The 12,500-nt window shown below is 43.2% G+C and overlaps 1 protein-coding gene and 1 non-coding gene across 8 annotated transcripts; both read left to right on the top strand.

Annotated features, from left to right (window-relative positions):
- The first annotated feature begins 3,756 nt into the window (after positions 1–3,756).
- Positions 3,757–3,838, top strand: Trnal-aag (transfer RNA leucine (anticodon AAG)). The gene has a single exon. It is a non-coding gene; the product is annotated as a tRNA-Leu (tRNA).
- A 2,127-nt stretch (positions 3,839–5,965) lies between these two features.
- LOC135089930 (actin, cytoplasmic 1-like) lies at positions 5,966–12,310 on the top strand. Of its 7 annotated transcripts, none has more exons than XR_010261680.1 (5): positions 5,966–6,099; positions 7,095–8,430; positions 8,647–8,810; positions 9,859–10,029; positions 11,076–12,310. XR_010261680.1 is itself a non-coding variant. In XM_063986119.1 (4 exons), exon 4 carries the CDS (start codon positions 11,095–11,097, stop codon positions 12,220–12,222), a length of 1,128 nt encoding a protein of 375 aa, XP_063842189.1. In that variant the 5' UTR covers positions 7,140–8,430; positions 8,647–8,810; positions 9,859–10,029; positions 11,076–11,094; the 3' UTR covers positions 12,223–12,310. The 7 variants fall into 7 exon arrangements, 4 of the variants coding, with proteins under 4 accessions (XP_063842188.1, XP_063842189.1, XP_063842187.1 ...); XR_010261681.1 differs by lacking the exon at positions 5,966–6,099 and adding an exon at positions 6,631–6,777; XR_010261679.1 differs by lacking the exon at positions 5,966–6,099 and adding an exon at positions 6,838–6,988.
- The last annotated feature ends 190 nt before the right edge of the window (positions 12,311–12,500 follow it).

The raw sequence follows: 12,500 nt of genomic DNA, 5'->3' as shown, positions 1-12,500 counted from the left end.
AACAGTAGAAAAAAAATAGAAAAAGGAAAATAGGAAGGAAAGGGAAAGACGGGATGCAACAGGGAAAAAAGAAAAGGAGGAAGGCAACAGACAGACAGAGAGAGAGAGAGAGAGAGAGAGAGAGAGAGAGAGAGAGAGAGAGAGAGAGAGAGAGAGAGAGAGTCGGTAAGACAAGAAAAAGGAGCGAAGGCGAGAGGCAGGCAAGAGCAACAAGTGTTACCCGATCTGTCAGTGGTCGCGTGCCTGGTGACAGGTAAGAGGTGTGCGACTCTGACCAAACTCTGACCATTTCGATGAATTAGTTAACTTTTTTTTTTTTATGTATGAGTATTTGTTTTGCGTGGCGTGTTTTCTGTGTTGTGTTGTGTTGTGCCGTGTTGTGTGTGTGTGTGTGTGTGTGTGTGTGTGTGTGTGTGTGTGTGTGTGTGTGTGTGTGTGTGTGTGTGTGTGTGTGTGTGTGTGTGTGTGTGTGTGTGTGTGTGTAATAATAATAATAATAATAATAATAATAATAATAATAATAATAATAATAATAATAATAATAATAATAATAATAATAATAATAATAATAATAATAAACGGTTTATTCTTTAGGCAGTTAACAAAGTGAAAATGTACAGAGGGGGTGGGGAAATACTTAACATTAATCCTAAGGCTTAGTCTAATCTAGAAGGGAAATACTATTGATTGATGGCTCGCACCATGGTGGGAATCGCGCTGAGTCTGTACCGGTCCGTGCGCAGCGCCTTTAGGGGCGTTATCTTGTTGTGGTGTCTGGTTGCACGGACCGGGCGAAGCGCGTCAGGCGACAGCATGTGTCTGAGACACATGTGTCTTACGGGAAGATAGCAGGAAGCGGAGTGATGTGGAGGGGAGGAAAGGTCTGACAGATAGCGGCAAAGTGATCGTTCATCTCCTGAGCCGCGAGATTAGCAGGAAGGTGTGAGGTGCAAGGAAGGGATGAAGTGTGCTTTTGTAGGCCACACAAAGCTTTGATCTTAGCGTACCACTGTCTATTGTTGGCCAGCTTGAGGTGGTGTATCTTATCCGGGTAATAGCTTGCCTTGGCAGGCTTAATCTCCCTGATCACTCTGTTTCTTAGTTTCCTGTATAGGACCGGGCAGGAGTGGAACGCCCAGGTCCGCTGACGCATGAGTCTTTTAATGTGGGGCGTCATCCAGGGGGCATCAGACGGGTGCATTGTGACGCTCTTGGCTGGGAAGTAGCGGTGGAAGGCTTCTGTGGTGATGGCGACGTAATTGTGCCATTTTAAGTGGACGTCCTCCACATCCAGCACCTCGGTCCACGGGTGTTGTGTCACCCACTGCCCAAACTCCACCGTGGCTGAGTCAGGCATGGGGCGGTGGGTCCTGGTGACAGCTGACCGGTGTGGGTGTCCACAGTATGGAGAGGTGGGTGCTCCATCCCATGGGAGGCAGCGGTTTGGGGGGCGAGTACTGCTGGCCCAGGTCTGTCAGTATAAGGTCGAGGATGGCTTGCTGGTGGGTGGGGAAGTCCACGACCTGGGTGGTGTAGCTGGTGTAGGATATCGTTGATATCTAATCTGTTAAAGTCCCCACAGATGACCAGCTTGGCGGCTGGATACCTCACCCTCAGGGCATCAGCAGTGTCGATGATGTGAGTGGTGAGTAATTGTGCTGTGGTGGCTCGTGGGGGGTGGTACACGACGTGTGTAATAATAATAATAATAATAAACGGTTTATTATTTAGGCAGTTAACAAACTGAAAATGTACAGAGGGGGTGGGGAAATACTTAACATTAATCCTAAAGGTAAGTCTAATCTAGAAGGGACTATTGATTGATGGCTCGCACCATGGTGGGAATCGCACTGAGTCTGTACCGGTCCGTGCGTGGCGCCTTTAGGGGCGTTATCTTGTGGTGTCTGGTGGCACGGACCGGGCGAGGCAAGTCAGGCGGCAGCATGTTTCTGAGACGTGGATGCAGTAGTCCCCTTCCAAACTTCTCCAGAGCCTCTCGGTGCCTGGTGGATAGTCTGGACAGACTCAGGGTGGTCAGGGCTTCTTCATAGGTGGTGTAGGCAGGGCCAAGGATGACCCTGCACGCCCTTTTCTGCACACTCTCTAGCTGTAGCTGTTGAGTGTGTGTGGAGGACCACGCTGGGGAGGCGTACTCGTACATGAGTTTGGGGAGGATGAAGGTGAGGTACAATCCCCTTAACTCATCTGTCGGCGTCCCCAGCGACCTGAGTCTGTGTGTGTGTGTGTGTGTGTCCCTGATCACTCTGTTTCTTAGTTTCCTGGGCAGGAGTGGAACGCCCAGGTCCGCTGACGCATGAGTCTTTTAATGCGGGGCGTCATCCAGGGGGCATCAGACGGGTGCACTGTGACGCTCTTGGCTGGGAAGTAGCACACACACACACACACACACACACACACACACACACACACACACACACACACACACACACACACACGTCGTGTACCACCCCCCACGAGCCACCACAGCACAGTTACTCATTGTTTTGTGTAAAACACACACACACACACACACACACACACACACACACACACACACACACACACACACACACACACACACACACACACACACACACACACACACACACTTAAAATAAAAACAATAGTAAAGTCATATATAAAACATGATTAATATATGTATGTCAAGCGAACCAAAGGGCGACATCATTCAAGGGTATATCAAATATGTCCATTGGTAGAAATGTGTGTGTGTGTATATATATATATATATATATATATATATATATATATATATATATATATATATATATATATATATATATATATATATATATATATATATATATATATATATATATATATATATATATATATATGCACACACACACACACACACACACAGACTTGAGAGAAGGACTTGTCCTTGCGGAATCTCAAGTTGCAAAGGAAAAACTTAGACGCACGTAGATACGTTTATTGGTTTGGTTACATTTCGGGACGCAATTAGGGCTAGTTTCTTGCATTCTTCAACACATATGTTAATAGTTTCAGTTAATGTAATGTTAGTAAATAAAGATTTTACATCAAAGCTAGCCATATGACATTGGTAACCCTTTTTTTTTCACTGACAAAGGAGATAGATTTTTTTATGGCATAATCATTATGTATTAGGGGAGACAAAACTAAACAAAATATTTTGTTAAATCATAATTGAAAGAGCCCAAGACTGATAACAACTGCCTGACTGTGTAACGCACTGTAACCTATTTCAATTTTCATGCACTTTAGGAAGACCGTACAATATTCCTGGAGTGGAACCCGAGGCAAACAATTCATGGTAATCAAATTCGGACAGTTTTCCTTTTTATAGTTGAGTAATCTATTGACCTTATACCCCAATTTAATAATTTGTTTTAGCCAGTCTCCATTAATTCTATTGAAATATACTTTAACCATTGAGGATTTCTTCTCTTTTATTTAAATGGCCTTGTTTGTTTGATAAAACTACTGCATTACTCTTGTCTGGCTCGGCAACAACTACGTTTTTTTTTTTTTTTTTTTTTTTTTATCTTTAGCTAAATTCTTCATATACAGCTTCATGGTTTCTTATGTTTCCTTCGTACTCTCTATTTGGAAAGAAAATTGTTTTGTCACCATCATCACTTCTTACTCCTATATTATTGTTGCTCTTACAGTTCCGTTACTAAACAAAATCCCAGTCTCTACGGTAGCGTGGCTAGCGGTCTAGGGTGCTGGTTTAAGGTTCTGGCCTACGGTAGCGTGGCCGAGCGGTCTAAGGCGCTGGTTTAAGGCACCAGTCTCTTCGGAGGCGTGGGTTCGAATCCCACCGCTGCCATAATTTTGCTCCAAACATTACAAAAATATCTCAGAACTATTAATGCGGACATTCTCAATGAAAAGCAAAATGTTTTTATCTTTTAAAACAGCAAATGATACAAAAAGTGATCATATCAAACATACATTCATATACCAAGGATGTGTCCCTCCAAAAGGGGGGGTGGTTAGCCAAGATAAGGCAAACATCTTTCAGACCATTCTCTTAGCCCTTTGCCCCCCGACGGAGAAGAGAATATCATAAATATTATACGCAAGCAATTCATACATTGCATCGAGTAAAAACTTCCACGACAAATCATTAAATAAGATAAATATAGTTCCTTTATATGTCCTATTAGCTGAGAGGTTTATGAAGTCACAATGGCACATTGGAGTCCATCATCAGCCCGTATATCTAGTGGCAGAAAGCAATGAACTGTGAGGGGCACTGACTGTAACGATAAAGGACCACCACACGTGTGGCTCGCTGCCAAGCCGAGCACTGAGTCAACGTCCGGAAGGGGGGAAAAGTTTGCGGCGCGTCATCAGCTATTTAATTGGTCAATGTTCACAATGCGCAAACAGAGCAGTTGACAGTAAAGGAAATGGAATCCACAACGCATTGTCTTATACCCCCTCTAGCAGTATTAAGAACACCCTGAGGCCTTGAGGAGAGTCCTCATGATTTGTCAAATATCTTACACATAACCCTCAGGCAGAGAGAGAGAGAGAGAGAGAGAGAGAGAGAGAGAGAGAGAGAGAGAGAGAGAGAGAGAGAGAGAGAGAGAGAGAGAGAGAGAGAGAGAGAGAGAGAGAGAGAGAGAGAGAGAGAGATTGTTCATGTCCCCATGTAATAGCAAAACTTTAAATTTCTATCTTTTGTAATTAGTAACTATGATTTTTTTAAGAGCATTTCTAATTATTCAATATTTATGTTTGCGGTAAACGAAATATGAACTCCAAGTTTCTTCTTAATCACTTCAGACCAGCTAAGTGAATGCAAACACGAGAACAAGTCCTAGAACGAAGCCAGATTATATTCCATCCTTTACCTTCATCACTATTGAATATTTCCGTCAATAAGCCAAGTTACCAAATCTTTACTATAATTCCTGTCGGTTGAGCTGATCTACAAGTAGAAGCCTTTCGCCTTTCAGCGCGACAGCTGATGGGGGCATTTATGTTCTTGTCAATTTATAATATCTTCTTTTAAACTTTTTTTTTTTTAATATTAATACAAAAACAATAATAGTATCAAAGTATGTACTCGTCAGAAAACTTAGATACTTTTCTTTCGCTTTTACGTCTGATATTCCCAGTCCATTTGGGCTAGGACTTTGGATACAATATACGTTATTCTCAAAATCGCATCTGTGACAGTCGACACGTGCTACTGTAGACACTGAGCCTCGGTAAGGAACGTAATTTGTTTATTTGTTTCCAAAATTTTCTGAAGGATTAATCTTCGTACTTCGACATCAATGTTGTTTTCATATTGATGTTTTCTTTTTTTTTTGGGGGGGGGGAAAGTCAACTTAAACCTCGGATAAGGTAATCAAAAACATCTTAGATAATAATAATAAAAAAAAAAGTGACTAGAACATTTGGGATGCACCAATCAGCCGGCCACCAAAAAAGGAAACTTCAAGATCAGCCTAGCCTACGACAACTACGGCATAAATCATCCCAAAGTCATAGATTTAATTGAATGGCATGAACACTACCTTGCAGACGAAATCAAAACATTCACACAGACTTGACGAGCCGTACATAAGCGCAACATGTAGTAATGCTTACAATCAATCCGCGGTACAACGTGGGTGCTGGGAGCTGCTTAACATGCGCCAGTGACTAGTGTCCAGATCTGGTCGGAAAAATGGTTTGTGCGATTGAAATAACACTTACCGGGTCTGGCAGGTATGACGACCACATACCTGGAGAAACAAGAGAATGGTTCAGTTTAGAATTCTGACTAATGCTAATAAAAATTAACAGAAGAGTAAACTGATATTCGTTCTCCACAAAGTCATCCACAGCCAACAGAACACATACTCACGGCAACCTCATCACATACACAGACTGACCAAATAGCGGCAATCATTAAAATACGAGTGTACCCAAAATCCTGATGGCGATTCATGCCATCTCCCGAGTCTCTTAGGTGGTTGAGTGAAGGGAAGCAGGTGGCTTAGTGTACGAGGGGTCGGGAGTGGCTGGAGTTGCCTCTACCTCGCTGCTCTGCCAGATCTTCTCTCCGTCATATACGGCACGTCAACAAAGGTAATGAATAGGACTAAGGCACGTGTGATTAAGTGTAGTTATATGTTCACTAAACATAAAGTTAGGTTAATTTCACGAAGAATTCCTTTAACGCAAACATTTATTTTTGAACGAATAGTTAATTTCCTAAATCACTGAGTCACGGCTGTGGATAGCGACAGTGAGGCCATCAACGTTTATGTAGCTGAGCTAATGTTCCAAAATACTATTATCAGTGGCGAATGCTGGCTGCCAGGTTCTCGTCAGCTCATACGTTTTTGCCTGAAGAAGACTGAGTCAGCTGCTCCATGAGATACTTAGGGAACAATGAAGCAATGAACACTGGCATTGTGGGAGATAACTTCGGAAAACCTTGAAAGGCTCGCTCTTATATTTCACTACCTTGTACATGTTATATAGATATACGTTCAGATGAACGCATTACAAAAAGCCCAAACAGGAATGGACTCAAAAGTTATATAAACTATACCATCGCCATCTTCAGACCAGAGTTTCAACGCCAAAAAATTCGTGACTATGGCAGCGTCCCCAAGTGACTCGGAATATCCTTGGTAGAGCGCCCAGTCGCCAACTCAGAGCCTCAGGAAAAACATCTATCGGCTGTGACGAAAACTATAGGATCTCTTTAGATATATGGTTTCTACATTAACTCAGAACAACGTCCTGGGTTCCACTGCGGTAAGATAACGTAGGGCAGCGCCTGGTAGCCCAACACACAAACCCCAGTCTTTCTACCCATAGATGACTATAAATGTGGCTGGTTTTAAGCACAAACACAAATACAGTTGCTAACTCCGGCGAGGGGTGGGCGGCGGGGTATAAAGGGGAGCGCCGCTCACCCCCACTCACTCGCTAGCTAGTAGGGGGACGGTTTTCTTCATTTTCGAAGGTAAAATACTTTCATATATTTACGTAGAATGTGACTTATTGTAACATAAGAATGGTTTTCTAATATTTTTTTCTACTTTTGGTCATGTTTATAACTTTTCCAACAGAATTAGCAACGATGGGTGATGAAAATTTACCAGCCTTGGTCTGCGACAATGGTTCAGGGATTGTCAAGGCTGGCTTCGCTGGCGACGACGCTCCCCGAGCTGTCTTCCCTTCCATCGTCGGCCGACCCCGTCACCAGGGTGTGATGGTGGGCATGGGTCAGAAAGACGCGTATGTCGGCGACGAGGCCCAGAGCAAACGAGGTATTCTGACCCTGAAATATCCTGTTGAACACGGAATTATCACCAACTGGGACGATATGGAGAAAATCTGGCACCACACCTTCTACAACGAACTCCGCGTTGCCCCTGAGGAGTCTCCCGTTCTTCTCACAGAGGCTCCATTGAATCCCAAGGTCAACCGAGAAAATATGACAAGAATTATGTTCGAGACATTTAACGTACCTGCATCGTACATTGCCATCCAAGCTATCCTTTCTTTATATGCTTCTGGCCGCACCACTGGTATCGTGTTGGATTCTGGTGACGGCGTCACGCACACGTGTCCCATATTTGAAGGCTACGTACTGCCGCACGCCATGCATCGCCTTGATATGGCTGGCCGCGACTTGACCCACTACTTGACCAAGATCTTGACAGAGCGAGGCTACTCCTTCTCCACTACCGCCGAACGAGAGATCGTACGTGACATCAAGGAGAAGCTCTGTTATGTTGCTCTTGACTTCGAAAATGAAATGGAAATTTCTAAAACATCCCTAACTTTAGAAAAGGCTTATGAGCTACCTGACGGCCAAGTAATAACTGTTGGAAACGAGAGGTTCCGCTGCCCTGAGGCAGTCTTCCAGCCTTCCTTTCTGGGGATGGAATGTGTTGGCCTCCACGAATTAGTTCACCAGTCTATCATGCGATGCGACATTGACATCAGAAAAGATCTCTTCTCCAACATTGTCATGTCTGGCGGGACCAGCATGTACCCAGGGATTCCAGACCGCATGCAGAAGGAAATAACATTCCTTGCACCTTCGACAATAAATGTTAAAATTGTCGCTCCTCCAGAGAGGAAGTACTCAGTCTGGATCGGAGGTTCCATCCTGAGCTCCCTCTCCACCTTCCAGTCGTTCTGGATCACTAAGTCAGAATATGAGGAGTTCGGACCTGGAATCATCCACAGAAAGTGTTACTAACTTAGATCAATCAGCTAATTACCATAATATTATTTTTATTAAATGAGTATATTTTTGTGGCAATTTCCTATCATTAACCTACGTACACAAGTTCATTGACTTCGGAAAATGAAACTCAAGTAGTAGTAGTGTAAGATGAGCCTCTTCGCAGCACACAACACTGGCTGCGACAAAACGTCAGACCCCCAATTCAGGTCAGTCAAATATTTTCTTCATTTTCTTGTTCGTCTTGGCTCGGTCTCAGAGCTTGCCAGCAAGGTACTCACATCACTTCAAAGACACAGTAGGTGCCAACACTATGATAATTCAACTCTTACTTAGAATTTGTCGAGGACTTTTACAGCATCCAACTTAATTTACGAAAACATTGTTGAAAGATTTACACTCACGCTTTTTTTTAATGTTCACAGTACATTCAAGAAGCAAACAAAACAAGTCTAACACACCTAAACAAAAAAGTTTTATGAAGTCAAGAAGAAATCAAGAATAATATATCTTCCCCCGCAAGAAATACGATGACAGAACTCAACCAAGGTGAAGCACAAACACAACGTCACAGCATCGTCGATGAGGTGTAAGCAGTCTCAAGGTCACGTCAACAAAACTTGTACACAAGGTTTTCCACCCTTCACGATACATAATGATTACATTGGCATGATTTGCTAAGCGGTGCTCCACGTCAGTTGAGCACTGCATGGAGGCATGAGTTAAACAGTCGATTAACAATGGAAGAAATTTACAGACCTAAGTTTATATCAGGCTGTATAGTACCTAAACGTTATGATTATGACTGCATACTTACGTAGTTTCACAGATTTTCCTACGGATATTTCCTAGCTGTCAAACGGTAATATGGTTGGAATGGAGGATTGGAGAATTAATGAATGTGGGGATGATGGGCTGATGGCAGGTGAGGGCTTAAAGACGGCAGGTGAGTGAGGCAGCGGGTAGGAGCGTCAAGAAAAGAAGCAAGGAAAGAAGTTAGGTGCGAAGAGATATGGCCCGTGGAGACGGAGTGAATATTTTTTTGAGAATAAGACGCCAAGTAACGAGGCGCTAGAGAAGAGTTACCACCCACGGCATCTCCCAGAAGTCTTCACTGCCAACACCACCAAGATAGCTCGAGTCTTCGTCGTCAGAAGGTCACAGTGGTACTCCTACACGCCTCTGTCTCAATGAGGTAGCAACCCAGGCAACTAATGATTTAATATTGCTGAAAAGATACTGCGTTTACTACACACACACACACACACACACACACAAGCGACTAGAGCGCACTAAGGAAAGAGAGAGAAAAAAAAGTTATGTATCTTCGAAAGAGGAATTTAAGAATATTTATTACACTATTTTCTAAAAGGTTAATTATATTTATCTGGGACATTATCGCGACACTAAGGTTTAGGAGTCGTAAGGCCAAGCAGACCCTTTGAATCAAGGGGGAGAAACTGACGCCTTCCCACTAAGCCCGTGCGAAAAAAAAAAATAAATAAAAAATAAATAAATAAATAAATAAATAGATAAATAAATAAAAAAATAAAATTAAATAAATAAATCAACAAATTTAGCTCCTCGTCTTTGAAATCGCTGATTGACACACTACCCTAATTTTCCTTGCTTTTCAGAAGCGAGAATGTGAAGAACTCAGCCATTTGATGTATGGTAGGCGAACCTTGAGACATATTTATATCGCAAAGGAGCACATCATCTCACCCACGCACCTGCTGCTAGGAATATCTTCCTAATACGACAACTCGAGTCATTACTTCGTGTAGCGGATGTGTGAGAAGACTAAGGTGGGTATATAAAGCGGGTGGTCTTCACTCCAGCTTTTAGTGCACTCCAAACTCAGGGTACGTAAGGGCGAACGTGTGTGTGTGGCGGCCACAGTAGAAATTGAATGTTGTGACAGGAGGTATCATTTCTAGTTCTTGTGTGATTATGTGATCTATTTTGGGAAGCGGGACAAAGATGTGCTCACTTATAGCTCTCCAAGAGCCGCTTCTCAGTGGTGACAGACATGAAGCGAACAAAGCTTGGCTTTCAAGTGCCGAGAGTAATTTTTTTTTAATAATCACTGTTACGCCAAAGTGTCAACGCATTTCATCACCTAAAAATTCACTTTAACATTTTCAAAGATATGAGGACCTCTCAGAACGGAAAGGCCTCGCACGCTGACTATAAGTGTACAAGGTGTCAGGATGAGACGAATCTAACAGGTGTCCGACATCTTGATTATTACACACCTAGAAGTGATATTACTGGTACTTCACTAATACAGAATCTTAAGGAACATTTGGAACACCATATATATGTGTATATATATATATATATATATATATATATATATATATATATATATATATATATATATATATATATATATATATATATATATATATATATATATATATATATATATATTCGAAAGTTTGCATTGGTGTGCAACGAAACAAACATAAAACCGCGATTATGCAAAGCATCTATTCCTTCATAATTAGTATACAAGGCTCAATGTACACAAACTTTATATTATTTACCATACAAGTAGGTTTCCTAGGCTTCCATCCCAGATTCCAATTATGTCACAGATCAGTGTGTGTGTGTGTGTGTGTGTGTGTGTGTGTGTGTGTGTGTGTGTGTGTGTGTGTGTGTGTGTGTGTGTGTGTGTGTGTGTGTGTGTGTGTGTGTGTGTGTGTGTGTGTGTGTGTGTGTGTGTGTGTGTGTGTGTGTGTGTGTGTGTGTGTGTGTGTGTGTGTGTTCAGTAAAATTTCTCCATCATATATGACCGACGAGCTACGCTCCAGGCATTATTATTACTTCTTTATAAATTTATTTCCAGGAGAGACACTATAACGAACATGGACGAAGAAGCAACTCCCCTTGTGGTCGACAATGGCTCCGGGATGGTTAAGGCCGGTTTCGGCGGTGATGATGCCCCACGTTCTGTATTCCCCTCCATCGTCGGCCGCCCTCGTCACCAGGGTGTGATGGTGGGCATGGGTCAGAAGGATGCCTACGTCGGCGACGAGGCCCAGAGCAAGCGAGGTATCCTGACTCTCAAGTACCCCATTGAGCACGGCATCATCACCAACTGGGATGACATGGAGAAGATCTGGCACCACACTTTCCACAACGAACTTCGCGTTGCTCCTGAGGAATCCCCTGTCCTTCTTACTGAGGCTCCCCGCAACCCAAAGGCCAACCGTGAGAAGATGACTCAAATTATGATAGAAACTTTCGGTACTCCAGCGATGTACGTGGCCATCCAAGCTGTTCTGTCCTTGTACGCCTCTGGCCGTACCACTGGTATCGTGCTCGATACTGGCGACGGTGTTTCTCATATGGTGCCGATATGGGAAGGCTATTGCCTTCCTCATGCAATCAATCGTCTTGACCTGGCTGGCCGTGATTTGACTGCTTACCTCATGAAGATATTAACTGAGCGTGGCTACTCCTTCACCACCACAGCTGAGCGAGAAATCGTTCGTGACATGAAGGAGAAGCTTTGCTATGTCGCTCTTGACTTCGAGAGTGAGATGAACGTGGCTGCTGCCTCATCCTCCCTAGAGAAGTCCTACGAGCTTCCCGACGGTCAGGTCATCACTATTGGAAATGAACGCTTCCGCTGTCCTGAGGCTCTATTCCAGCCTTCCTTCCTCGGTATGGAATCTTGTGGCATCCACGAGACCGTCTACAATACCATCATGAGGTGCGACATTGATATCAGGAAGGACCTGTTCGCCAACAATGTGCTGTCTGGCGGCACCACCATGTATCCTGGTATTGCTGACCGAATGCAGAAGGAAATCACTTCCCTTGCTCCTCCCACCATCAAGATCAAGATCATTGCTCCTCCTGAGCGCAAGTACTCTGTATGGATCGGCGGCTCCATCCTGGCTTCCCTCTCCACCTTCCAGACCATGTGGATCACCAAGGAAGAATACGATGAGTCTGGTCCCGCAATTGTCCACCGCAAGTGCTTCTAAAATGTATCTATCTTATTTCTATTATATATTCAGAGGTTTATATAAAGAAGAATATCTTTTGTATACGAAATAATAAAAGAAAACATATTTTCATGTTTCATATATGTAGACCAAAGCCTTATTGCGAAGGTTTAAAATGTTTATGAAAGACGAAATATATTCATATACTTGAGAGAGAGAGAGAGAGAGAGAGAGAGAGAGAGAGAGAGAGAGAGAGAGAGAGAGAGAGAGAGAGAGAGAGAGAGAGAGAGAGAGAGAGAGAGAGAGAGTGTGTGTCT

This window comes from Scylla paramamosain, chromosome 34 (assembly GCF_035594125.1).
Source record: "Scylla paramamosain isolate STU-SP2022 chromosome 34, ASM3559412v1, whole genome shotgun sequence".
NCBI lineage: Eukaryota > Metazoa > Arthropoda > Malacostraca > Decapoda > Portunidae > Scylla > Scylla paramamosain.
Note: the sequence above shows the minus strand (reverse complement) of the source record. Positions and strands in the feature narration are given on the sequence as shown.

Coding starts and splice junctions, on each gene's coding strand:
- LOC135089930 (XM_063986118.1), top strand. CDS start 11,095: ATGGACGAAGAAGCAACTCCCCTTGTGGTCGACAATGGCTCCGGGATG.